The sequence below is a fragment of the Schistosoma mansoni genome, assembly GCF_000237925.1.
Source record: "Schistosoma mansoni, WGS project CABG00000000 data, supercontig 0227, strain Puerto Rico, whole genome shotgun sequence".
In the NCBI taxonomy this organism is placed as follows: domain Eukaryota; kingdom Metazoa; phylum Platyhelminthes; class Trematoda; order Strigeidida; family Schistosomatidae; genus Schistosoma; species Schistosoma mansoni.
In genome coordinates, this window is record NW_017386093.1 from 117,994 (window position 1) to 145,968 (window position 27,975).

General features: G+C 39.5%; 1 protein-coding gene across 1 annotated transcript in view; it reads right to left on the reverse strand.

Annotated features, from left to right (window-relative positions):
- Positions 1 to 740: 740 nt before the first annotated feature.
- Smp_180520 (myotubularin-related protein) overlaps positions 741 to 27,975 on the reverse strand; it is a gene marked incomplete at its 5' end in the record, with an annotated part of 52,588 nt that continues 25,353 nt past the window's right edge. The window contains 7 exons of the mRNA XM_018792660.1: positions 741 to 1,646; positions 2,767 to 2,909; positions 12,075 to 12,222; positions 14,420 to 14,642; positions 19,238 to 19,504; positions 21,425 to 21,678; positions 23,475 to 23,707. Of these exons, the coding sequence (XP_018644492.1) occupies positions 1,416 to 1,646; positions 2,767 to 2,909; positions 12,075 to 12,222; positions 14,420 to 14,642; positions 19,238 to 19,504; positions 21,425 to 21,678; positions 23,475 to 23,707 (1,499 nt within the window). The 3' untranslated portion in view covers positions 741 to 1,415. The remainder of the gene's footprint in view (positions 1,647 to 2,766; positions 2,910 to 12,074; positions 12,223 to 14,419; positions 14,643 to 19,237; positions 19,505 to 21,424; positions 21,679 to 23,474; positions 23,708 to 27,975) is intronic.

Consider the following 27,975-nt stretch of genomic DNA (forward strand, 5'->3'; position numbering starts at 1 on the left):
AAAAATAAGCGTTTCAATGTGGGACATAAATTTGCAACAATCGAAGATCCTGAAGGTCCCATGGTGACTGCAATCGTTTGTTTATATTAAGTCCCTTTGAAAGTGAAGAGTATTGAATTTAAGTATAGTTTGAGGGATTTCATGATTGAACTAATGCTTAATGGACATCTGCTAGACAGAACATGATCAATCTCTAGTAAACCATCAACGAAGTCCAGGCATCTATCAATTGGAATGCTAGTGTATAAGAATGCGACATCACACCTTACCATTGTTGCGTTTTTGTCGATGAATAACTCTGACATCTTTCATTTGAATTCGTATGAATCCTTTACGACATTAATTAGGGTGTGTTGAAGTGGCTTCAGTATGTTGCTTAGATATTTAGATAAAGCATATGTGAGAGTACTTGTGAAGTCCACTATGTGCATTAAAGGAATGTCAGGATGTGAATTTCTGGTAGCTCAAAGAAGCGTGATATGGTGTTGGATTTAGAATACGAAGTAAACCATAGGGAAACTTGTTTCGAATCTAACTATTTTTAACCACTTGAGAATTTTTAGAATCGATCTTTAAATATGGTTCCATCGATAGATGAATTGGAGCCTTCTCTTCATAGTTGCTTTTATTCATGATTACTGTTGTAGTACCTTTGTCAGCTTTAATAATGATAATCGTTCTATCTTTTCGCAATGAGCGCAAAACTCCCCATTCACGAAAAATCAGAAATACATCATCATACGATGTAACTGGAATCATATCAAACGGCCACAAAAGTCTCATTATTAAATATAATGTTTAAATAACAAGAATAGGGTGTGTGAGAAGGAAGAGTCGAACGAAAAAAGAAAACAATTCTCGTTCGACCAACCGTTACTATATCGATTGAAAATGATAATGAAATTCAGCAAAAACAAAATTGACCAAGAGGGTGAATGTATACAAGAAGCTAAAAGTGGGAAAATCAATAAAGAAATGAGGAAAGACCACATAGTTTAATTCCCTCTGAAAAACAACACAAATCACAAGCGACAAACAAAAACAAAGGAATAGGTTATTGTGATGTTATTAAATCATGTATATGCAAATAATAAATGTACAACGAGAAAAAGGTACTAGTGGTTGAATACTAACGTAATAATAATAATAATAATAATAACATTATAGTTTTTAAACAGAAAGAAACCAGTTAAATCACAGATAATTCAGTTTTAATGGGAATTATATAATTTGTTAGTACTTCAAGCCTACAATCATATTATCTTGATGAAGAAAGGGGACGACAGACAACCATCTACCATGCAACACAAACAACTGAATATCGACTTGAATGTCACATACATCTGTCAATTATCAATCAAATAGAGTCAGTTATCCAAAAGTCAGCGGGTCTGTTGAAGACAAACACTTGTTATTTACGCAGTAGTGGTAAAAGCAGGAATTTCAAGTGATTTTGTTTGAGTAAAATGTTTTACATGGAAACTACTAGTACTGCTGTTGTAAGTACAGGTATTACGCAATTCAGAGACGCATGAATTACAAAACTGTACAGACCTTTGTTCATTTGACCATAAACTTGGAATTGTTGGAGGGTCTGAATGAATACACCGAGAGCATGTAAGTAGACCACATGAATGACAATGAACCTGTTTGTTTTTCCGGAAAAACAATTAAAATAAAGACCAATATATGACATTGAGCATAAATTTCACTGACAAAATCAAATGGTACCGTCTTTACAGTATGCTTCTTGACGATGTGCAAACACTGACCTTAAACAAGACGACACCCCAAAAGGTTTTTACAAACAATTAAAATAACTCATAATGTCATTGAATAAGAAAAAAAAAGAGAATTTTTCCTTACCTCTTGATTAGTACGTGACCTCATTTGTTATTTATTGTCGAATCAATTTATAATGCAAACTTTCCTAGCCTCCTGTAGACATATGTTTCTACAAACAATGTGATAAACACGATATCACAAAGTCACTGTTTTGAAAACCCACGGTCGGGGAACATTATGGATAATTGGGTTTCAATTAGAAAGAAATTGATGCTATCGAAAGCTTACTTAGCTTTACATGAATCTACAACTTCTGAATTAATAGAATTATCTACATTTACATAGAACAAGAAGGAAAGTAGTGACATCAAAACATGTTCATACGGTGTTGTGTCCTCCATACTCAATGGGTTAATTATAGAGTTTTGATTACATCAGCATATGCTTCGAAAGGAAGTGAGCTGTTAAAATCTCTCCACCATTGACCAACAGCTTGTTCTGTGGACTTGATAGATTGGATCTATAATTGCGTGGCCTTCGTTTGAACGGTTATTTTTTGTGTTGTCCGATTCTGATACTGATATACAAGCTTCTTACACAGTAGCCCAAACCAGCTAGTTGAGTGAGAACGAAGCTTTGATGACTAAAACCAAATCAGGAATGTGTATTTACTAAGTCATTAATATATGTCTTTATTTCATGCAATTAGTTACCTTTATGAATTTAAATAAAGGCAGAACAAATATTGATGCAGAATAATATGAATTAATTATATGTCGTAGTTTCTCATCAGCTGCTTACAACCAAATATGTATTAGAATTTTAGCATTGAGATGATAAATAGTGTGGAAAATAAGTGAATGTAGAGGATTGGAATGACAAAGGGTTATCAATGATAACTATGCATATAAATATGTGCAAGAAAAGGTCAGAGGTTATTAGGTATTAGAATGAAGGAAGGAAGTACCTTGTATTACTTACCGATTGATTTGACAAAGCTAACAGGCTATTACATACACAGCATAAACTTCCTGATTTAAAGCAATGTGTCCAGTTCACATTGATTATACTCATCTCGCATTTCAACTGTTCAATGGTGGGTTGAGATAAATGTTTTTGATCACCTAAAAATTTGTTATTTATTTATTATTCGATGAGAAAAAGAATAAAAAAGCTCAATTTAGTATCATGTTACAATGGGACGAGTATCGTAAAGGTTATAAATTTTCGGAACTATTTCTCAGATTATTGTCATATATATTTTGTTTAACTGGTATTATTGTATTTCCATGTTTCCTCCATTATAGACTCTCGATGGACCTACTAACCAATGTTGTGCGTTTTGCTGATCTTTAATCGTTGCTATCAAATTACGTCCTGTTTGCTTTTTTGTAGTCCAGTCTCTGATTCCGGTTTGATCGTACGAAGATTCTATGAACATAAATTTTCTATTTGACTCCGTATATTACCTAGGCTAATTCTGTTTGTGTAACGGCGGCAATAAGAAACCAAATACGGGTGTCGTTGATGAATTTATTTTATGCATTCGTTTATCCAGACAGACATTCAGAATGAAGAAGCGGGAAAGTGAGGCGAGGGAGCCAACTCCGTCCGATCAAACGTGACTCAGTGTTTATAGTCAGACAAAAATAAGTTACAGACATGTGATGAGTAGAATAAGCAATGCCCCCAAATGCCCTGGTAAGGCCGAGAGTGAGGAGAGTTTGCTCTCCCTCTCGAAATGCTCTCATATGGCCACGCGAATATATAGCCTCTGTCAGGGAAGTCCTACTCACTGCCTTCTCGTGGCGGGGGTGTTGTTCACAAAAGTGAGAAGACGAAAAGCGAATGTCCGGCCCTTTAACCGGGTTGGTGGACACGGAAAGTCCACCTAGGGGAGTTGGAAAACCCTGATTCCAAACCAATGGTGCACATGGGCTCCAGTATCCTGATGGAACAAATGGCGTATGAACCAACCGTTGGTCACCGGCTACCATGGGACTGCATCTCCTCACGATGCTCCACTGCCTTATGGACTAGGCCTTTAGGTCAAAGGCTCGGGGTGTGGCTCCCTAAGAAAACCACCTGTTTCAGTTTGGGCACCTAGGCAGTATCACAGCCCTCACACAAATCTCATTTGATTTGTGGGGCGTATATTTATCTGGTGCTTGCTTGTACCAATATTTATGTGTTTAAATAAATAAATAAATAAAGAATAAACAATTCACATACATACGCTCATACAAAAACAATCAAGGTTAATAAGCGGATAATTAACAAGGTCAAAGCGTGATCTGAAAAGAATTAATAAATAGATCTGTACGGGAGGTAGAATAATACATGTGGGCTTGACATGGTACTAGACACTACAGCTTCGCTCGCTACCAGTAATAGCATGATTGTGTTTTTAGTGGCCTTGTATCTGATTCCAACTAGATCGTATGTCGATTGTCATTGAAAAGTACATGCCTCCTGTTGTAACCTTTAAGCCTGGTTTAATATCACGTGACTTATTCGCCAATCGGAATACAACTTATACAATCTTAGTAGTGTGCCAGACCAACGATTTTGTGTTTCTAGTCGCGCCAGTTGAGTCCCGAACACCAATACCAGCTTCCACTATACGAATCATTTATTTCAAACATACTAGGTTTACATACAAGTCTAACGGACCATATTATACCATACAATAGGAAATAACATTTGTACATGTTCTAGGTGAAATTGTCTGTGATTTTGGGGGACCGTAATTAATAAACTGAGCATAACTTGGGAATAGTAAATTGTATAATAATAGTTCATAGGTCAAAATAAAGCGTATAATAAGAGAAACATAAATATATATAATCTAGTTACTGAATAAACTCCGCCTGTAGCTCTTCTAGAGTTACTGCCGGTCCCAAGCCCGAGTAAAGGAGGAGGGTTGGGCATGGGGTTAGCGACCCCATCCCGTAGAAAAACTAACTCGCTAAAAAACGCTAACCAGAAGAAATAATTCAAACCATTTAAACTCTGCCCTGGGAGTTGAAGGAATAATTATGACGTCTCATGATGAAAGCCGAAATTTTTCGGAAGTCACGAGACCGATGCACCTTTTAACAACCAGAGCAACACTCTTTATAGGTACATGGAACGTTCGGACAATGTGGAAGACAGGAAAGACCAGCCAAATAGCAATGGAAATGAGGAGATACAACTTGGCAGTACTCGGAATCAGCGAAACCCATTGGACACAAACTGGACAGAAAAGGCTAGGTACAGGAGAGATGCTGCTGTACTCCGGTCACGAAGGGGAAAATGCTCCACACATTCAGGGAGTTGCTCTAATGCTGTCCAAAGAAGCACGAAATGCACTTGTGGGATGGGAATCTCATGGACCCAGGATAATCAAAGCATCATTCAGAACAAAGAAGCAAGGGATCACAATGAACGTTATCCAATGTTATGCACCCACCAATGATAGCAACGACGATGATAAACATCAGTTCTATGAAAGGCTGCAATCAATTATAGAGAAGTGCTCACGAAAGGACCTCACCATCCTGATGGGAGATCTAAATGCTAAAGTTGGAGTGGACAACACAGGATATGAAGATGTAATTGGACGACATGGATTAGGAGAGAGAAATGAAAATGGGGAGAGACTTGCAAACCTATGTGCATTCAACAAATTGGTTATAGGCGGCACAATATTCCCACACAAGCGCATACACAAAGCTACATGGATCTCACTGGACCAAACCACAGAGAACCAGATAGATCACATCTGTATCAACAAAAAATTCCGAAGATCAATGGAAGATGTGAGAACCCGGAGAGGAGCTGACATAGCTTCAGATCACCACCTGGTTGTGGCCAAGATCAGACTGAAGCTAAAGAAAGACTGGACAACTGCACAAACAGCACTACAAAGGTTCAATACAGCCTTCCTTCGAGATACTGACAAGCTCCATGAATTCAAGATAACTCTCAGCAACAGGTTCCAAGCTCTACAGGATCTACTGAAAGAACAAGAAACTACTTTGGAGGACAACTGGAAAGGGATCAAAGAAGCACTAACTTCAACGTGTCAGGAGGTTCTTGGTCCTAAGAAGCATCATCACAAGGAATGGATCTCTATGGGAACCCTGGACAAAATTCAAGAAAGGAAGAACAAGAAACTAGCAATTAACAACAGCCGAACACGAGCAGAGAAAGTCAAAGCACAAGCAGACTACGCAGAAGCAAACAGGGAAGTGAAGAAAAGCATTAAAGCCGACAAGTAGAAATACATGAGAGAACTAGCAACGACGGCGGAAAAAGCTGCAAGAGAAGGGAATATGAGACAACTATATGATACAACGAAGAAATTGGCAGGAAGATATAGCAAACCAGAGAGACCAGTCAAGGACAAAGAAGGAAAGACAATCACGGATATTGAAGAACAGAGGAAAAGATGGACAGAATACTTCGAGGAACTGCTGAACAGACCAGCCCCACTGAACCCACCGAACATCGAAGCAGCCCACACTGACCTTCCTATAGATGTCACTCCATCAACGATCGAAGAAGTCAAGATGGCCATCATACAAATCAAAAGTGGGAAGGCGGCAGGACCTGACAGTATACCAGCAGAAGCACTGAAGTCAGACATTGAAATAACTGCAAACATGCTTCACCTTCTATTCAAGAAGATTTGGGAAGAGGAACAAGTGCCAATGGACTGGAAAGAAGGATATCTCATCAAGATACAAAAGAAAGGAGATCTGAGCAAATGTGAAAACTACAGAGGCATCAGTTTGTTATCAGTACCAGGAAAAGTTTTCAACAGAGTGCTGCTGAATCGGATGAAAGATGCAGTAGACGCCGAACTTAGGGATCAACAGGCTGGATTCCGTAAGGATAGGTCATGCACAGACCAGATTGCTACACTACGGATCATCGTTGAACAATCAGTCGAGTGGAACTCACCACCATACGTCAACTTCATTGACTATGAGAAGGCGTTTGACAGTGTGGACAGGAGAACATTATGGAAACTTCTTCGACACTATGGAGTTCCTGAAAAGATTGTCAACATTATTCAAGACTCACACGATGGACTACAGTGCAAAGTCGTGCATGGAGGACAGCTGACAGATGCATTTCCAGTAAGGACCGGAGTCAGACAAGGCTGTCTACTCTCCCCATTCCTCTTCCTTCTGGTGATTGACTGGATTATGCAGACTTCGACATCTGACGGGAAATACGGAATACAATGGACAGCTCAGAATCAATTAGATGATTTGGACTTCGCAGATGACCTAGCCCTCCTCTCTCAGTCACACGAACAAATGCAGATGAAGACAGCAAATGTAGCAGCAGCCTCCGCATCGATAGGCCTCCACATTCACAAAGGAAAAGGCAAGATTCTCAAATGCAACACGGAGAACACCAACCCAATCACACTTGATGGCGAAACTTTTGAAGAGTTGGAAACATTCACGTACCTGGGGAGCATCGTTGATAAACAAGGAGGATCTGATGCAGATGTAAAGGCGAGGATTGGCAAAGCAAGAGCAGCATTTTTACAATTGAAGAACATATGGAACTCAAAACAACTCTCAACCAATTTCAAGGTCAGAATCTTTAATACGAACGTCAAGCGAAGGCTAATAAGAAGCCTACGCAATGATTGTGAACAGTGGTGGGTAGCGAAAGCAAGAGAGATGGAAAAGGCAGCGGCAATAGGTAACAGCAGACAGCTATTCAGACTTGTTTAGGAAACCGGTATTAGGAACCCAACTATCAGCGAAACTATCTCAGATAAAGATGGACATATCATTCATTCTCAATCCAGGAGATCGGATCGATGGGCAGAACACTTTAGGGATCAGTTCAACTGGCCTTCAGCCACACCTCGGTTTCCCACGATCCCCAGTCGTCCTGAATGGTAAGTTGATGTAAGTCCTCCAACTCTCTACGAGGTTGAAAAAGCTATAGGAAATATGAAGCGAGGGAGAGCAGCAGGCCCTGACAGGTTTACTCCCGAGATTTTTAAGGATGGTGGTCCAGTGCTAGCAGCGCGATTGACTGAGGTCTTAGGTAGCATCTGGGAACTGGACGTAATTCCATATGACTGGTCCCAATCACTGATTGTGCCAGTCTATAAGAAAGGACAAAAGTCCTCCTGTGACAATCACAGAGGAATCAGTTTGACTAATATAGTGTCTAAAATATTAGCTTCAATAATACTTAGGCGCCTAACCAAAGCTCGTGAAGAGCAGACTAGAGAAAACCAGGCTGGTTTTCGACCTGGACGTGGTTGCATAGACCAGATATTCACTCTACGTCAGGTCCTAGAACATAGACATACATTCAGACGTCCCACCATAGTAGTATTTCTTGACCTTAAGGCGTCATTTGACTCCGTTGATCGTGAGGTTCTATGGCAGTGTTTGTCACTGAAAGGAGTACCAAAGAAGTACATTAACCTCATAAAGGCTCTCTACTCGAACACAACTGGTCGAGTTAGAGCCTATGGCGAACTGTCATCAGAATTGGTTACCTCAAGTGGTGTTCGTCAGGGTTGTCCACTCTCCCTATTCTTGTTTAACTTTGTCGTCGACATGCTTTTGGAGATAACACTTTCATCATCTCAATCTTCAGGAGTTGAACTTTTACCAGGAGGCTCACTTATTGACTTAGAATACGCCGACGACATAGTTTTATTTGGTGAAGACGCTGACAAAATGCAGAGTCTTCTGACCACCATAAGCAACAATGCAGGCATGTTCGGGATGCGATTCTCTCCCTCGAAGTGCAAAATGTTACTTCAGGATTGGGTTGCATCGACACCTGAACTAATGATAGGGAGTGAAGTAGTTGAGCGTGTTGACAGCTTCACTTATCTTGGGAGTCTCATCAGCCCTTGTGGTCTGGTGTATGACGAAATCTCAGCACGGATACAGAAGGCTCGTCTAGCTATCGCCAACTTGCGCCATTTATGGCGTAGGCGAGATATCCGTCTAGCAACAAAAGGACGGGTTTACTGTGCAGCAGTTCGTTCCGTCCTACTTTATGGCAGTGAAACATGGCCCATAAGAGTAGAGGATATTCGTAGGCTACTAGTATTCGAACATAGGTGTCTTTGACGCATTGCTCGTATATCCTGGGACCACCGGGTAAGTAATGCAGATGTTAGGAAACGGGTACTAGGTAAGGATGGCAAATCGATTGATGAAGTAGTGAAACTTCATCAGTTGAGATGGCTGGGACATGTGTTACGTATGCCCAACCACCGACTGCCCCGACGTGCAATGCTTTATAGTGTAGGAGCAGGTTGGAAGAAAGCTAGGGGCGGACAGACCAAAACATGGTGTAAATCCATGAAGTCACTGACAAGTGGACTGAGTCATGTTGGTAGGTGTAGACTACCTGGTTGGGATTCGCGAGATGATAGCAACCGATGGTTAGAGACCGTGAATGACATGGCTCAAAATCGTTTGCAATGGCGAAGGTGTATCCACTCTTTGTGTTCTCTCGAATTCTAATCTTCTGAATTATTTGTGTCCTTTTCCTTTTTCTCTTTCCAAATTTTATTTCACTGTATTATACTCCTTCAATAACATCTTCAAACCCTAATCTTTCACATTACTGCTTAAACTCTTACTACTTCTATCACTATGGGATTTGAATCGACAACTGCATCTCTGTGCTAATGTGGTATGGCAACTCGAACTGATGTACGTACGTACGAAGTTCTACGTTGTAACTGACTGACTGACGTCAAGACAGTCCTACTGTATGGAGCTGAAACGTGGAGAACTACTACGACCATCATCAGGAAGGTACAAGTATTTATAAATAGTTGTCTACGCAAAATACTCAACATCCATTGGCCGGATACTATCAGCAACAGCGTTTTATGGGAGAGGACAAACCAGCTTTTACCTGAAGAGGAAATTAGGAAAAGATGTTGGAAGTCGATCGGACATACATTAAGGAAATCACCAATGTGCATCACGACTCAATCCCTAACTTGGAATCCGGAAGGGAAGCGGAAAAGAGGAAGGCCAAAGAACACATTACGCCGGGAAATAGAAGCAGATATGAAAAGGATGAATAGCAACTGGAAAGAACTGGAAAGGAAGGCTCAGGACAGAGTTGGATGGAGAATGCTGGTGAGCGGCCTATGCTCCTCGACGAGGGGTAACAGGCGTAAGTAAGTAAGTAAGTAAGTTACTGAATAGCTATAAAATAACAATATATATATATATATATATAGTATTAGTTCATTAATAGTTTTCAGAAGTTGCCCATAATTTAATCTTCACTAGGATATAACACCCCCGACCCTCGTACATAATTATCGACTTAATTCGCGTAAGGATATAAATAAGCCAAATACAAGAATGAAGTTTGAATAAGTGTATTCCGTACACTCATTGGTCCCGACAGTCAGGGAAAAAAAGTGAAGCGGAACGAAATGACGCGCAGTGGACAATACAAGTAAGCCAACTCGATTTAACCAAGCGTGAATCGATAATTATGGTCAGACGCATAATGAGCAGGATGAGTAATTAACACACATGCACTTAAATAAAAAGTCAAGATTAATAAGCGAATAGTTAACAAGGTAAAATGTGACTTGAATGAATAAATTGGTTTGTTCAGAAGGTAGAATAACCTTTGTTGGCTTGACATAGTACCAGCCACTACATGTTCAACGTGTGACTTCTTGTTCAGTGTGCTGTGAAATCTGATAATTCGTTTTTAGATAAGCTAATGTGTGTTTAAAATAGTTGTTGACTCGGTGATTGAAACATAATGGTTAAAATTTGTCTGCTGACTTTTCTTCCGACTTAAGACTGTGGATTGAGAAAGATTTGAGAATAGGTGTATCAGTAGGAGTGGAGTTGACGTCAACTGAAGGTCAATTGTGCATATCAGGATGTATAACTGACTAAGCTCAAGATGCTGGGCTACAGGGAGAATGGCAGTTGCGAGATAGAAGAAATTATAATCGGAAATATCACTGAAGAACTGAACACGTGATATCCACTACGGTCTGAATTCCCAACATACTATACATATGGTTGAAGTGTATTCATAATTGTGTATTACACAAAGTACATCGACTGATTAAATTAATGATGACTGGTAGTACATTGAACTCTGGTGATTATATGAATCCTTAACTGAATTTTTAATGCGCACAATGTTCCCAGTTTTTCAATGCCGTACTGTAGAAACTAATAGGCCGAAATACAGACAACAAAGGATATTTTCGTATGATTACACAAGAATGTGACAGACTAGGAGACTTCTAGGAAAGTGTTACAATTCCACCTTGATCAATCAGAGTGAAGAAAAGCGTATTATGAGTTGACTTGCTCATTATACTGGTATATGGGGTAGGAAAGTGTTGAGATCATATAGACTAAAAATGTATCCCATCAGTTGTAGAATAGATTAGAATTGGAAATGATGTAAATAAGGAAATTCCGTCTAAAAATACTTTGCTCTTTTTAATCACCTTTAGACCCTCCCCTCAGTGGTGTCTATGTTGACTGTAACAAGCAAAGTATATTTTAGTAGGTGCGAGGAAGCTATTAGACAGGTGTAAATACAGGAGTTTTCAAGTCAATGGAGATACGATGGAAAGTAAAAGAGATGGAAATAATGTTGGAGTAATGACGAGAAAGTATGAACAATGAGAATGTCCTTCGAAAAGACAGAGTGGAAAAGTATGTGTGAAGGAATACTGGAATTCAAGATCGAAAGCCTGATAAAGAGTGAATGCAACTGTGTCACAGTGACGGATTCTGGCCCGTATCACTCAATGTTTCTGATCACTGATCGCGATTATCCCGCGGACTCCAATTCAGGAGTGCCTATCTAGATGAACAGGTGTGACAGTCAATGACATATTGGACTGATGTCATATATTGTTATGGCCATACCACTGGTTTTCTTTTAACCTACTCCCTCACTGATAAGCATCGCTCGTCGTCAAAGTAAATGGTGGTTAGGCATACATATGACCACTTCAGTCAATGAAGATTAAACAATCTCAACAACCGATTTTCTACCTTTGCCTAGCAACCTCCATACTTAAACTTCATTATCGCTCACTTGGTCGTTCCATGAGACGCGAACAATACTTCAAAGATACCTATAATCAAACTTCATTTCACATTATTACATTTATTCAATATATGCGCAACACCCAGAGTATTTTACTCTAATTTCCAATGAATGAAAAAAAAAACAGTTCCTTAATAATTTAATAAACACCATACAATGTATCAACTTCAAATTACGCTTACTGGTCACTGAATTATCTTTTGTACGAACACGAGAATGATTATTAGCATTATTGTTATGGGTTGGTGACGATACGATTGTACGTTGAAAATGAAATAAATTGGAGATAGTGTCTATGACTGCCTGTTTATTTTCATCATCGTTCATGAGCTATGAGGAATTTTTTATATAAAAAAACATGGTTGAAGTTAAATAAAACAAACAATAAATACACAGACTTTTATGAAATTCAATCCCAACCCCTAAATGAGATAAACAATATACACGGTTTTTACGCCAACAACATGTGTTTGTTTGATTTTAGGTAATGCTGAACAGAACAATTAATTTAGTTGAGTTCATGAGTCGATCTAAGCCAAACCACCATTGAAAACCTGAAATCACTAGACAGTCGTTCCGTCATAGTATGGGACTCCTTAGCGATTCCGCACGCGAGACTCGAACCCAGGACTATCGATATCGCATGTGAACACAACCTCTAGACCACTCAGCCCGCAGCCAAAGATGTTAATGTCTAACTTTAATCGATCCATAATCTTGCGCAACCCTTCATCCATTGTCTGAAGCGGGTAACTCTTCATCCAATATGGAATGAACTCTACTGATCATGGCTTCTCACTAGAACTCCAGGAAATCCATCTTGAAACTAGTCACTAGTGAGTACATGATTAATTTAGTCACATAGATTACATCGTTGTTTTATATACAACTAGTTTGTATATGAAACAACCTTGTTATCTTTATAGAAGACTGAGTTCCAGAGAAACGACTTGTTAATGTAAATATGTAAAGTATCAATTTTGAAAATAATGGTGCAAGATATTGTTCAGTTTGTAATTTACATCACCGTTTGACATCAGCTGAACGACTATAATGAAACCTAATAAGCATTGGGTAGCTTCATTTTGTCCAAGAATGAGATTTACTTAAAGGCGTATCTGCATGATATCACTAGGGGTAGGATCTAGTGTCTATAGGCCTCGCATGATGCCCAACTTTCAGACCACTGAGTTGGCATTCATCTCCTATGTACGATTCTTGGTGGAGTTGTTGATGGACATTACTGAGTTCCATGCTAGTAGGAAACAACTGTCAAGTCCGTGATGCAAACCATAGATTCCGAGATTACTAGTTATAGTCACATTGGTTAATTTATATATATATATATATCTGAAAGGATCATCTGTAACCTCTTTTTGATTCAGGTTCATTTGTTGGGTTAGAGTCTCTATAATACGAATCTGGAACTGTTCGAAACGTTTTCTTGACGCTCTAGCAAGGCTTCCAATTGTTCAAAAGTAAATGACATCTTGATAAGATGACCCCGTCGCCTGTGTTCAGTTCGCTACTTGAATAACGCAGAATACAGTTTACGACTACGACACTCGAAGGTTGAACCGTTGCAAATCAGAAGAAAGGCTGGAAAAGTGTTGAATTGGTAAGAATCGAAATGTACAGAAAATCATGGGTATTTATAGGTATTATCATTTGTTAAATCAACGTCATCATTCAGCCAATCCGCAAAGAGACATATTATGCTACTGTCCAATAGTAGCATTCCACGTTGATATTCTAGAAAGCTCCATCATGTCCTGATTAGATGGAAACTCTTCGACTCCTTTAGGGCCTCTGGAAGCTCCGCTGTAGTTCTCAGAAGCCGACTCAACACAGATATTTGGTCTGTCTGGCTTGTAACATGTTATATGTATGAATTCGTCGGGCCTATCAATATGCTGTTGATTTAATGCTACATGAGACCGGCTAGACCACCAGTGACATCTCTCTTCAACCTCAAATACGAATGATGGATGAGTCGAGTTATCGAAGGATATCGAGTTTCTCCAAATATGCATGCACGATACCTCCTTGTTAAAGGACAATATCGGATATGAAATTTTAAATTTAATCAAATATCTAACTGAAAGTAGTAGTACAAAGTACGGTCATATATACAACTGACATCCAATAAACTTGGAAGTTACAAATCCATCAACGCTAATACGTACGCATAATCTTTGGTTTTAGATAAATGAAATGCTACTCTATACAGGGCCATAAATATGATACCTTAATGCATGGATAAACTTTAGGGAAAACCTAAAATTCACACCAGCTGTCTGATTTGTTATATAATTTAATATTTAGCTACTTAAATACGTTACTATCTTCTTTAAGCAAATAGTTTTATTGATGGTAACTTCAGACTGTCGAAAAAATTATGGATAAATTATCTGTTCCCAATAAATTTTCGAAGCTGTGAGAACATCAAACTGATCCTTTTACTAATTATACTTTAAACATAAATATCATAATTAAAAATTACTTATTTTTACAAACACCTACCTACCTTAGATGTGATAGATTTGTCTATTGAGTTACATAGATCATTCTTACCAAATACAATTTTACACTTTAATAATTCTTGCAACTGACGGATTCTAGCCTCTAAAAGTCGATTGTGATCGAGTAAAGTTGACAGACCGGATAAATAATCCGAAACATGATTTTCACGTTGTAAATCATATTTAGGTAAACGCCATTCCCAATGTAAATAAAGATCACGCCATAAACTGTTGTAGTGAAATGAATAAAAACAGGGATATTTGCTGAAAAATCTAAGTCTACAAATTGACGGTGTAATTCGATTGGTTAATTTATGATGAAGTAAATGTTTTGGCTGATCAATGTTATATCGATTGATATGCGTGCCTTGTTTAATATATGACGTGATAAGACCGCCAATTAGAGAGGAGTGAATTATCGATTAGAGCAATGATACACAAAAGCCGTATGAACACTAATCAGTTCTGCTTTCTGTCCAGCCCAGCCAGTTAAGTCCAGAACACCAATAACAGCCTCTGCAATATGAATCGTTACCTTGTTTTTAACTGGAAAGCATATCTCTTCTTCTTACAACATGTTTCTTTATGTCCTTTGAGCTGACATTTAGTGCACCGGTAGTTTCTGTATGAGTAGAACCTTTTGTAATGCAGCGCTCTGCAAAACCAACATGCGGATAGAGGCTTCCTAATGGTTGTGTCCTGCTTTTGCACATAGGAATCTTTCTGACTACTGACTGCCTGTACACAAGGGAGTCGAACATTATTTTTTACCACTGAGGTGTCATGTTTCAAGTTCACCAGACGCTGACATTCAGTAGTCACCTCTTGAAGGGTGATATTTGGACACTGTTCAATTTTACTCAGAATTCGGGTTCTGATGTCGGCATCTTCTGGTGAAACAAAAAGACAAGACATTTGAATCGGTCTTCTGTCATTACTGATAGTTTAAAACGCTCACATTCACGATTTACTATGCTGGCATGTTGCACCCAGTCATCGTCGCCAGCTTTTACTATCTTCAGGCACTGATACCAAGTATTAAATGGGAAGACTGTTCACCGAAAATTTGCGACAAAATATTAACTTTTGCTTCGAATGAAAGGTCTCTTGGGAAGAATGAAATTGGCGTATCATTCATGTTCAATAGTCCCCAGCTTTCGTAGCAGTACTCTGACCATGGCGGCATTATCAAAAGTTTCTAGGTCTATGTTAAATACATCTTCATATTTCTTGTACCAGGATTCCAATGTTACGCCAGCTAAGCCATCAAAATGAAATTCATGAATGGAATCGATGATATAATCAGCATGTGATTTAGAAAAACCATCTGTAAGTCCATTCTTGTTGAGGTTCATTTGCTGGGTTAGTGTTTCAAGAATACGAATCTGGAACTGTTCGAAACGTTCTTCATAGCGCTCTAGAAAAGCTTCAAATTGATCAGGGGTAATAGACATTTTGATAAATTGACCCCGTCGCCAGTTGTTATATCTAGAACTTTGATTCTTGCTATGCCGCATACTAATAGACTACTTGAACGATCGAACCCGCAACGTCGCAAGAGAGAAGACAGAACACTAGTAAGTAGGAATTTTATTCCCAAAACAGTGTCAAATCTAGTACAAAAAATTGGCTGAAAGTAAATCATCATTTCGAATAGCCAATAAGCACATAGGGGGTCCCTCTTATTCATCCAATAGGGAAGCTAAAGGTCGACATTCTAGAATGTTTCCCTAGCGGTGATTGGGTGGAATGTCTTCGTCTCTTTCTAGGCTTCTTGAGTTTTCCAACGAGCCACCCTTACAATCAGTGAGCTTCTTTATGCTAAAAGTTAGCACGTTCACAAAACTGATGATAATGTCTAGTTTGATAAGTAATCATAAAGAAATTATAATTGATACATTCACTGAATAGTTAATTGAAGGATATATGTCTTTCGATTGATTGATCAACAAAAGCATGACAACTCAATAAGGCTTTTTACTGTATACAAAACAATTATATTATTTCATATAAATAGAACTGAAAGGTGAGTATTTTCTCGGTGAAATATTTCACTAACTGATGCCAAGAAATAAGATCATAAAATTCTTTAATTGCGCATAGACTAAAAAGAGTCAATGACAATAAATTACATGTAGAGATAGTATTTCCTACAAGTCATTCCTTTGTTTCAGGAAAAAAAACACAATAACATAATGTTTTTCAGCACGTAAAAAATCTAATTAATTTAAATTGCAACATACAGATCAGTCAGTTAGTTGCAACATAGAACCTGATACGTATGTAATAGGTATCGAAAATACGATTCAAGAAGAAAATATAAATTAGTGAAATAAAAACAAAGTTTGAGGGGAGACAAAGAATGGATGCACCTGCGCCATTGTAGAAGATTTTGAGCCATGTCATCCAAAGTCTCTACCACTGGTTATTATAATCATGCGGACCGCAACAAACTGGTCTACACCAGTTATCATGATTCAGTTCGTTTGTCAATGACTGAGTCTACGTCTCGATTTGAGCACCCCTAGCTTCTACCCTAATCCTATACCAGACAACATCGTCCGTCGAAGTAGGCGGCAGTTGGACATTTCTGGAACACATCCCAACTACCTCAGTCGATGAAGATTTACTACCTTATCAATCGATTTCCCATCCTTACCTAAAAAACCTATTCCTAACTCCGACATTGTTTACCAGGTAGTCTCAATATACACGAGAATGCTTCGAAAATACCTATGATTGGATACTAGTAATCTACGATTGACCTCTCGTCTTAATGGCCATGAATCACATCAATAAATTAGAACCGATCAAACTCACTTGATTGGTAGAACGATATTTCACCCCAGGTGATGAAAATTAGCAAAATTAATCGAGCCTTCTGAATTTGTGTCAAGATATCGTCTGTGGCTGAATCGCCAGTTGAACTGCAACATTAAGTGTCGTGCCAGTCGGTTCAATCTCCTAGATTAAGAGTGAATAAAAGTCCCGACTTTATCTGAGATAATCTCACTAGCAACTGAATGAGCGACAGTTTACTATCGCGTCTTTCTAACGATGACTGATGACAATGTGGTCTATTTGAGTTCATCGATGAGTCGATTGAAGAGGTCGACACGTCAGACGATGTTCTTCCTTATGCTTAAAGTTGGTGTTTGCCAGAAATAGACGGTTATCTGAACACAGATGCAACAGACGGTTGTCATTATCTATTTGCTGAACTGCGACACCATAAGATCCGCCTAAGTGCCTTTCGACTTGGCTTGGTCTATCTACTTGGGCATTAAAATCTCCCGCCACCATTGCTACATCAGTGCGTCTAGCTTTTTCAACAGGGTTGGATAGGTTTCCCATAAAATTCATCTTTAACTTCGTCCGAGCTGCAATCGATGGGAGAGTAAACAATGACAACGAAGAGGCAGCGGCGTGTGTCCTAGTCTTTTTGAGTTCTTACTGTCTTGCTTAGTCAAACACCGCACAAACAACTGTCTATTGAAATCCCGTCTAGGAGAGCATGTTCTGCTTTTGAACTTAAGGCTATACCTACACCAGCGAGGCCAATTGAGGTAGAAGTGGGGATTTCAGATGCACAAAAGATAAATCGTATTGGTTCTTTACATTGACAAGCTGAGGTCAGAGAATGAATGTACTTGGACCCTGTGTGTGCTTCGAAGACTCAGCATACATTGGTGGCGCGAGATTCGAGAATCTTAGCTAAATAAGTCTGCTGTCCTATCTGACACACAGTTTGAACATTAAGGACTCCAAAATGTAGTTTAGACTGTGGTTTCAGGATACCAGGAATAACATTTCGTGAATTCAAATCATTAACATTGGTGGCGCGTGGTGATAGAGATATGAGAGTATGGTTAGACATAGGGATAGGAAAATGATTAACAGGTGAGAAAGGGATTTGATGATCTCGGGTGCTGATAGTGGTATGAGGTCGGTTGTGACTCCCCGGCTGCCGACACCGCAGAAGGATTTTTGTCTTGAGAGAACCGAAAACGAAGCTGAATTAGTGGTAGTTTCAGCAACTTGGGAGCAGGAACGCAGAGCCAAAGCGATAACTTCTTGAAGCCAGTCGCGCACGGCCTTTTTATGGGAAGCTTTTGATAATTTAGCTTCGCACTTCAAAATATCTTAACGTTAAAGGAAGAAATCCACAGGGTAAGGTGTGATATTTTTAGGGTAGACGTTTTCCAACCTCTTCTTTCCGTTGTGAGAAGGCAGCTTCGCTGCAGATGCTGGTTGCGCGGGATGAGATATAAACTGCTGATATGTTTAATTTCCTTGCGATATATATATATATATAATGCATGAGAGTGACAGCTTTGTTTTAAACTATCCGATATATCAGTAGCCGTATTTGGTATAGAAAATGTGTATCAGTATCAACTCTCGAACAGCGCAAGATACGACAGCATACTCATTGTTATCACTATTATTATTTTACTAATTATTGAAACTTTTTTGACTTTAATCTCATCAATTTCGTTTCTTTCTCTCACATGAGAAATGAACTTAGAAGCTGAACCCACATTGAACAACTGTCACAAGCTGTTTCAGTCTATATGAGCTGTTAGCAGTGAGAAATCTGGTGTCAGTTAAACAATCTATGGGATCACATGCAAATGACAGATAGTAGTACTCTTCGAAGTAGACTTCACAGAACATTCTGGAAGAAATTTATTGATTGACCAGTTGCTTCAACACAACTTCAGTCAAAGAAATTATTTTGCATACATTATCAACTAGAAGGACAAAAAAACTGAAAACAATCCTTGCTGATAATAGGAATGAATAAACAGATTGTTACCTACCGAAATAAAGGTGCACATAGAATATGTACAGGTAGTATATCCGCTGCATATCGACTATTCCCTATACCATCATTAATCAATTCAACTCCAACAGTAATTAATTCATCGGTTTCAAAATTTGATGATATATTGTATTTGTAGTTACTTCCACCGCCCCCGTCAATAAAACAATCTGTCCATACAGAATTATGTTCATAGAATGGATTGATCCATCCGTCACGATATCGATTTAAATAACCCCATAAAGAGTAAGTACTTTGTTGAACTCTACAATAGAAAAATTATACAACCCACATCAAGATTCCAGAGGGAGAAAACAAACGTTTAATTGAACTGAACTTTGTGAACACAGACAACTCATACTTAACTATTTGATCAAGAACCAGATATTAGTAGACACAATTACGTTGACATGAAGTACAGTGGTAGATGAGGTCATCTATAACGTAGTAGAAGCTTCTAGAGATAATACGAGATAGTCAAATTAATAAAAATAACAAAAGTTGCAAAACTGAGGTAATTCGAGGAGATCCTCACTTCCACCAGGTTGGCACCCGCGTAACAATCAGATTCGATAGTTGAAGACGCTTGGCGGTAAGGTCTGAAGTTAGTCACAGTAAAAAAAATCTATTAAGTCTGTATTTTAAACTGGATCTCGAGTTACTGCTTTGGAATATGCTACTAATGTCAACAGACATAAGTAGTATAGAGCACCAATCAGAAGTGGAATGCTTAGAGGCAGAAGGTTGAGAAGATCCAATTGAAGAGAACAGAAAGGGAAACAGGGAGTAATTGTAATAATGAATAGAATGAAGGGGCGACGATTTTTGTAAGAGACAATTGATGGAAGATGTGCAAATTATGTATTTAATATATGGCTTTCATATTTTACGAAGACATTTTGTAATATTGTATTATGCAGCAAATTATTATTACTCAGTTGACTTCTCGTTCACCACAATACTATTCCATACTTACAACTAATTGATAACTGAGTAGTGACCAACTTTAAGTCCTTAGTGTTAATCAAATTTTATTGATTAGAATGTAAATGCATCCCAGTACTACAGTGCAGTCATGACACGAGTTCAGGGGTAACGTCGTTGACTATATAGCTAAAAGAGACAGGATAGAATTCCCCAAGCAGCATCGTTTCCCTTAACATTACAGGTACATCTTTATGAATGTCGAATAGAACGAAAACTAGGTCAAACGGCTATTTGAAAACTATTTCCAACCACCACCCTACATTTCAAACTTTCTTACACCATGAATTCACTCATTCTTCCTAAATTATATTTTTCAAAAAGATTGATCTTTTTCACAACCATACACAATATTACTAATAATACGACTAGTTTGTTGAGTGTTTTGTCCATTTATATTTCTTTACACTGATGCAACTATAACAACTTGAACCAACGCATACATCAGGGTCAGATCCTAGAGACACCATGGAGACCAAATAATAAACACTCAGTAATTAGGTCGTAGCTTTAGACTTCCATCTCATCCTGTTCCAGTTCAGGCTACCAGATGAGAATAGTATCGCCAGCCCCAGACACATGCGATTGGATTTGAAGTTAAGTACACAAAACTTATTTATTATTTATTTATTTATTTAAACACATAAATATTGGTACAAGGAAGCACCAGATAAATATGCGCCTCACAAATCTCATTCGATTTGTGTGAGGGCTGTGATACTGCCCTGGTGCCCAGACTGAAGCAGGTGGTTTTCTTAGGGAGCCACACCCGGAGCCTTCGACCTAAAGGTCTGATCCACAAGGCAGTGGAGAATCGTGAGGAGATGCAGACCCATGGTAGCCGGTGACCAACAGTTGGTTCATACGCCATTCGTTCCATCAGGATACTGGAGCCCATGTGCACCATTGGTTTGGAATCAGGGTTTTCCAACTCCCCTAGGTGGACTTTCCGTGTCCACCAACCCGGTTAAAGGGCCGGACATTCGCTTTTCGTCCTCTCACTTTTGTGAACAACACCCCCGCTACGAGAAGGCAGTGAGTAGGACTTCCCTGACAGAGGCTATATATTCGCGCGGCCATATGAGAGCATTTCGAGAGGGAGAGCAGACTCTCCCCACTCTCGGCCGTACCAGGGCATTTGGGGGTACACAAATCTGAACATGGTGAATGAGTTTTAAAAATTGGAGACAAAACAACTAACCTTAAATGGATTCTTTCTTTTTCACTACATCCAATAAATGTTCCAAAAACGGCTGAATAAATTTGATCATGTAAATACTGTAATAATTTGATATTATATTCAAATTTAGTTGGACAGATTTCTAGCAAATGTCGTAAACAATCAAGAAACTGTGTAAATATTGGGGAGATTTCACGTGGATCAGCACCTGACACTAAGCCACATCGTTCAGTGAATTTGTAACCGAATTGTATCCAGTCTTTTTCAATCAAAGCCTAACAAGATAAAGTTATATATATATATATATATATATATATATATATATACTGACTTACGCCTGTTACTCCTAATGAAGCATAGGTCAATGGCCAGCATTCTCCAAACCACACTGTCCTGGGCCTTCCTTTCTAGTTCTATCCATTTGTTGTTCATTCTTCTCATGTCTATCTCCATTTCTCAGCGTAATGTATTATTTGGTCTTCCTATTCTCCTTTGGCTTTGGAAATTCCAAGTGAGGGCTTGCCTTGTGACGCAGTCGGGTGCTATCATCAATGTGTGTCATATACACTTCCTCTTGCAGACTTTTTGGCCGTTATTGCTAGATCTTCGATATATTTACGTTTGTCAGTCCTCTTCACTCACATGTTTACCTCTGTGTATTCAGCTTGTGACTTGGCTTTCCCTGTTCTTCTTTTGCTGATAATGATTGCTGTCTTCTTGTTCCTCCTTTCTTCAATCTTATTCACTGTATCAACAGTGATTCTTTCCTTGTGGTGGTGATTTTTGAGGCCCAGAACCTCCTGACATGTTGAAGTGATTGCCTCTTTGATCCCCTTTCAGTTGTTTTCCATGGTAGTTCCCTCTTTACTGAATAGGTCGTGGAAGGCCTGGAACCTATTGCTGAGGATTATCTTGAATTCGCTGAGTCTGTCAGTAACACAAAGAACGGCTGTATTAAACTTTTGTGATGCTGTCCAGTGCTTCTTGAGTTTCAGGTATAACTTGGCGACCAGCAAGTGATGATCAGAGGCTATATCAGCTTTTCTCCTGGTTCTCACGTCTTCCATCGTCCTTCTGAACATTTTATAAATGTAGATATGGTCTATTTGCTTCTATGTGGTGCGATACGGTAAAATTCATGTGGCTCTGTGTATGCATTTATGTGGGAATATGATGCGGCCTATGACTAGTTTATTGAAGGCACATAGGTTCGCGAATCTCTCACCATTTATTGTTTCCTTCTCCTAGTCCATGTCGTCCCATGATTTCTCAATATCATATATATATATATATAGGCTAGGGCACTGATTCTCTGAGGACCTGGCCATGACAGGAAAATTTTTTTGGGGAGTGGGGGTGACGAGACTAAAAGCAGCAACCTCGACGTCCGACAAAGAAGTCTTACTGTAGGGGTGTAACAGTATTTTTTACCAAGAAACGGTTAAGATTCAGTCTTATTTTGCCTGACTGTTCGTGGTTTGCTATGCTATTCAGCATAAGATGTTGGAGTAGGTACTGTGGTTAGAACATGCGTTACACATGCTAACCAAATGACCGATCTATGAAAATCTACAGTCCCGTCGATTGATTATTTATAGCCACCTAGCACCCCACCCTACCTTACCTACAACTCCGGACGTGACTCAACTGACAATTTCAATGTACTCAATAGGTGCTTCAAAAATGTCTAGAAGGATATATACTAGAAACTTACGTATATCTTCTAACTTCATATGTTAAGAAAGCTTAATACAATTATCATTACTTTCAGTTTGATAATTCGCTATATAGTGTACGTCATTAACTCTTAAATACACTACCATAAAATGAACTGAGACAGCAAACGAATACTTCAAACAAAAAAACTTTCCTCATCAATACACATAATCAGCATGAACATGTTTCACGTTGTTGATGATTCTGACTTTTTCAAGATACCGGAATTACGTGTTGTAGGATAATTTTGTGTGGTATCTTATAGATTTAACTTCCTTTTTGATAGTCAAGTTATTTGTACAATACAGGTCAAACAATCTCTACGTATTTAAATATCCATTAGTTTTTAACTCACTTGCAACCCTAGAAACGTTCTATAATATGGATCTAATATAATTTGAGCTAAGGCACAAACTTGAGCAGTACGATCCCATCCATCGGAACAATGTACAAGTACAGAATTTCCTTCATCTAATCGTTTGGCGACAAAATGGGCTGCTTCTAATATAGCATGTAAATGTTTCAACCAACCAGATTTATTCAAACCAGAAGTAAATTGTTCCAAATTAATCGTTGGATTACGGCATACTACATTGAAAACAAATATAAGAAATCAGAATGGTAAGTGAACTAGCGCTTGTATTTCTCCTTTACACTACTGAAAAACTAAGTTGCCTAGGTAGAACAGTGAAGGATTTATCTGCGTATAGGACTCACGTGCTTTATACTTGATTTTATTATTTATTTATTTAAACACATACATATTGTTACAAAGGGGCACCAGATACATATACGCCACACAAAACAATAAAATGGGAGGTGAAAGGAGGAAGATGAGTATATATAAAAGGAAAAAATAGGATGAGAAAGAAGAAAAGAGTAACGATGGGGGAAAACTGAAATATACAACCAGAAGACTCTTTCAATTAAGAAAGTTAGAACCACTCTTCATGTAGAAAGTAAAATAACGTAACAGCAGGATCGCCACTGGCTTCTATTCTGAGTCATATCTGATAACGTATCTGACCGCTGTGTTGCACCATCTCTAGGACCCCGACCAGGGAGTCGTGAATGACCAACAGAAGCCAGTCTTGTACAACTTTCTTTCATACCACGACACCACGTCAAACACTGACCACCTCTCCACTTTTTCCAACCAGTCCCGGCGTCAGCAAATAATGCACGACGTGGAATTCTCTGGAACGATATTCGTGGAACATGTCCAAGCCACCGAAGTCGATATTTTCAAGATAGTGACACCAGTTGAATTGTCATCTCTGCGCCCGAACACACGATGCCGAACCTCTGCATTACTAACATGATGTTGACACTGGATGTCAGCAATCCTTCGGAGACAACGATGATCGAACACAGAGTCGTCTAACATCCTCAACTCGGAGAGGCCAAGTTTCAAAAACATAGATCAAAACTACTCTCACTGACGCGTTCTAGGTCCGACCTTATATAGCCAGACTAACATCACGAAGGCGCCAGAGATGGCCCAGATTAGTATAAGCCGCTCTGGCTTTCATTATACGTGCATCAATCTCATCACTCACGCCACCACCAGCACTTATGTAGCTACCTAGATACACGAACTTCTTAACTACTTCAATCTGCTCACCAACCAGGGTGAGTACAGGATTGGAATCCTGCCAGTCTTGTAGGAGTACTTTACACTTTGAAGGTGCAAAGCACATACCATACCTACGGACACTGATTGCCAACTGATTAAGTGCGGATTGCATGGCTTGGGTATCATCGCACAGTAAGACAATATCATCCACATACTCAAGGTCGAGAAGTCTTTCTCCAGGCAACAGATCCACACCGCCATTACTTACGTCCATCAGAGCTGTTTCCAGGATGTCGTCGATGCCAAAGTTGAAGAGGAATAGTGAGATTGGTCAACCCTGTCTAACCCCACTGCGTGAATGGAACAATGGACAAAGGTAGTTGTATGTCCTCACTCTGCCTGATCTGTTTGTATACAGGGCCTTTAAGATGTTAATAAACTTCTCAGGCACACCGCTCTTCAATAGACAATCCCAGAGAACAGTCCTATCCAACGAATCGAAGGCAGCCCTGACATGAAGAAACACTACGATTGCTGGCCTGTGATAATTATGATGGTGTTCTAACATTTGGCGGAGGGTGAAGATGTGATCAATGCATCCGCGACCAGAATGAAACTCGCGAGTCAATCGTTCTCAGGTTTTAAACAACCTACGAAGAATGACAGAAGCCAATAGTTTGGACGCAACCGGTAGTAGACTTATCTCGCGATAGTTGTTACAGAAGCGCCAGTAACCCTTTTCTAAAGATAGAGACCACTATCGACTCATTTCATGATGTTGGAACACTCTAACTACCAATCCTTTGCAAACAACTCAGAAAGTTCCTTAACCAGGAAGTCACCATCATCTTTGGAAAAGGCCGGAGACTAGTCATCTGGGTCTGGTGATTTGTGGCGCTCCAAGAATTGGAGCTCCTTGTGAACGTCCTCCTCGTTAGGTGGATCAGTCGTCACAGGCCATGGAGGGTAGGACAGTCCAGTCGACGTTGTCGAGGCAGCAGACCAGTTGAACTGCCCTTCGAAAAACCCTGCCCATCGTCCGAAATGTCGGTGGATGTTAGTAATTGGCATCCCGTCATCTTCACAGATTGTTTCGCTCACACCAGATTTCTTGTTGCCAGTGGATCGGATGAGTTGAAAGAGGTTTCTGCAGTTGCCAGATTCAGCCGCTGCTTCTAACTCATTGGCACGTTCTAACCACCAGGCTTCTCGGTCGTTACGCAAGCTTTGCCCGATTTCACTACGTAACAGCCCTCGTTTGTGGCCAAACTCACGGTCACCCGGAGTAGACGGATGGGCTTCGATCAGTTGTAAGGAGCCCGAAGAAGCCCAGTGCTTCTAAGCGAGATGTTCCGCAAAACCACAAGCGATTTCGCTCGCCGTTTCCATGGCGTCGTGCAATTGCAACTAATGCTCATCCATACTTTTCGGTGGGAGAGTATCTAGCGTAGAAGCTAGCTCAGTTTGATACTTACTTGCAACAGAAGTTGCAGCCAGTTTACTAACATCAATCTTTTGATGACGGTCAATTTGTTAGTCACTGACAAGTAAGGTAAGATTTGCGCAGACCATGGCATGATCAGAGTCCAAATAGGTACTCCAAAAGGAACGGAAGTCTTGTACACATCCACGCCAGTGGTAACTGGTCGCGATGTGATCAATCTGAGCCCAGGTTTGAGGTGCAGAGGGAGGACGCCAGGTGGCACACCGGCGATGAATGTGCTGGTAGTTAATGCTAGCGAGAAACAGGTTATGGTCTGCGCACAGTTGCAGTGGACGGTCACCGTTATCTGACCTACGACCAACAAGTCCCCATCGGCCACCTAAACGACTCTCTTCTGTGCCTAGACGCCCGACCTGAGCATTCAAGTCTCCGGCTAATACTACAATATCTGTCGAACGCGCTTTCTGGAGAAGAACAATTAACTGGTGGTAGAATTCATCCTTGATTGCATCCGGGCTGCAATCTGTCGGGGCATAGGCGGAGATGACGAAAAGACACCGTTTCTCACGCCGATTTTTTCTCACTTTGATAGAGCTTTCTAATCTAACAGCACATAACCGACTGTTAATGGGAATCCAATCGATTAGTGCTGCCTCAGCTCTAACGCTTAGTGCAACACCAACGTCGGGAAAATCAGACGAAGATGCTATAAGGTCCTCAGATAAACTCACGTGAAACAAGCATTTCGGAGCGACAGATGGAGAGCAAATTTGTAGTACTTCACTAGAGTCTTGAATACAGGTCTCGGATAGACAACAAACATCAACATTAAGACTTTCTAAAGACATAGCCAGCCCTATCTGTTGTCCGATCTGCGTTAGTGTGCGAACGTTGAAGGAAGCCAGCTTGAACGGCGTACGTGGTTTCAGAAAAATTGCTTCAGTACCCGTAATCGGTGGAAGCATTCACTTTGGACCAGACAGTGACTAGAGATCATTTAGATAGAACAGAGTTTTCACCATGGGTGAGCTGCCGCATAAGTTGAAAAGTAAGGTTACACAAATCGGGGATAAAAAAGAGTGAATTAGCGATATGGTAAATAATAATAATAATAATAATAATAACAATAATAATGATAATAATAATAATAATAATAATAATAATAATGTAAACTGTCTGGCATATAGTAAGCGCGTAAATAGGATTGTCAGAAGAACTCATCATTTCATTTATTTGTGTGATGGCTGTGATACTGCCCAGATGCCTAAACCGAAGCAGGTGGTTTTCTTAGGGAGCCACACCCCGAGCCTTTGACCTAAAGGTCTAACCCGCAAGACAGTGAAGCATCGTGAGGAGATGCAGTCCCATGGTAGTCGGTCAGTTGGTTCATACGCCATTCGTTCCTTCAGGATACTGGAGCCCATGTGCACCATTGGTTTGGAATCAGGGTTTTCCAACTCCCCTAGGTGGACTTGATCCCTCAACCAACATTATTCTACAAGGCCTCAACAAAACTCAGATAAACGACAATTGGTTTACTTGATTACTATGTGTGTGTGTGTGTGTATGTGGGGAAAACTAAAACTGTACATTAAATACCTTATTTGCATATCATCCTTGAGTTATCTTTACACACTTCATCATTCTTTCAATTATGTTGTTATCCTGATTGCAATCTGTTTTGCTTCCTCATCTCTTTTAATCTTCTAATTCCGACTACATACTACCTATATCTGTCCGCATAAGTAGAGCACACTAAACGTGCACTAGCCAACAACCAAGTACGAGGGCAGATATATATATATATATATTTGACACCTCAATTACTTGTTAGAC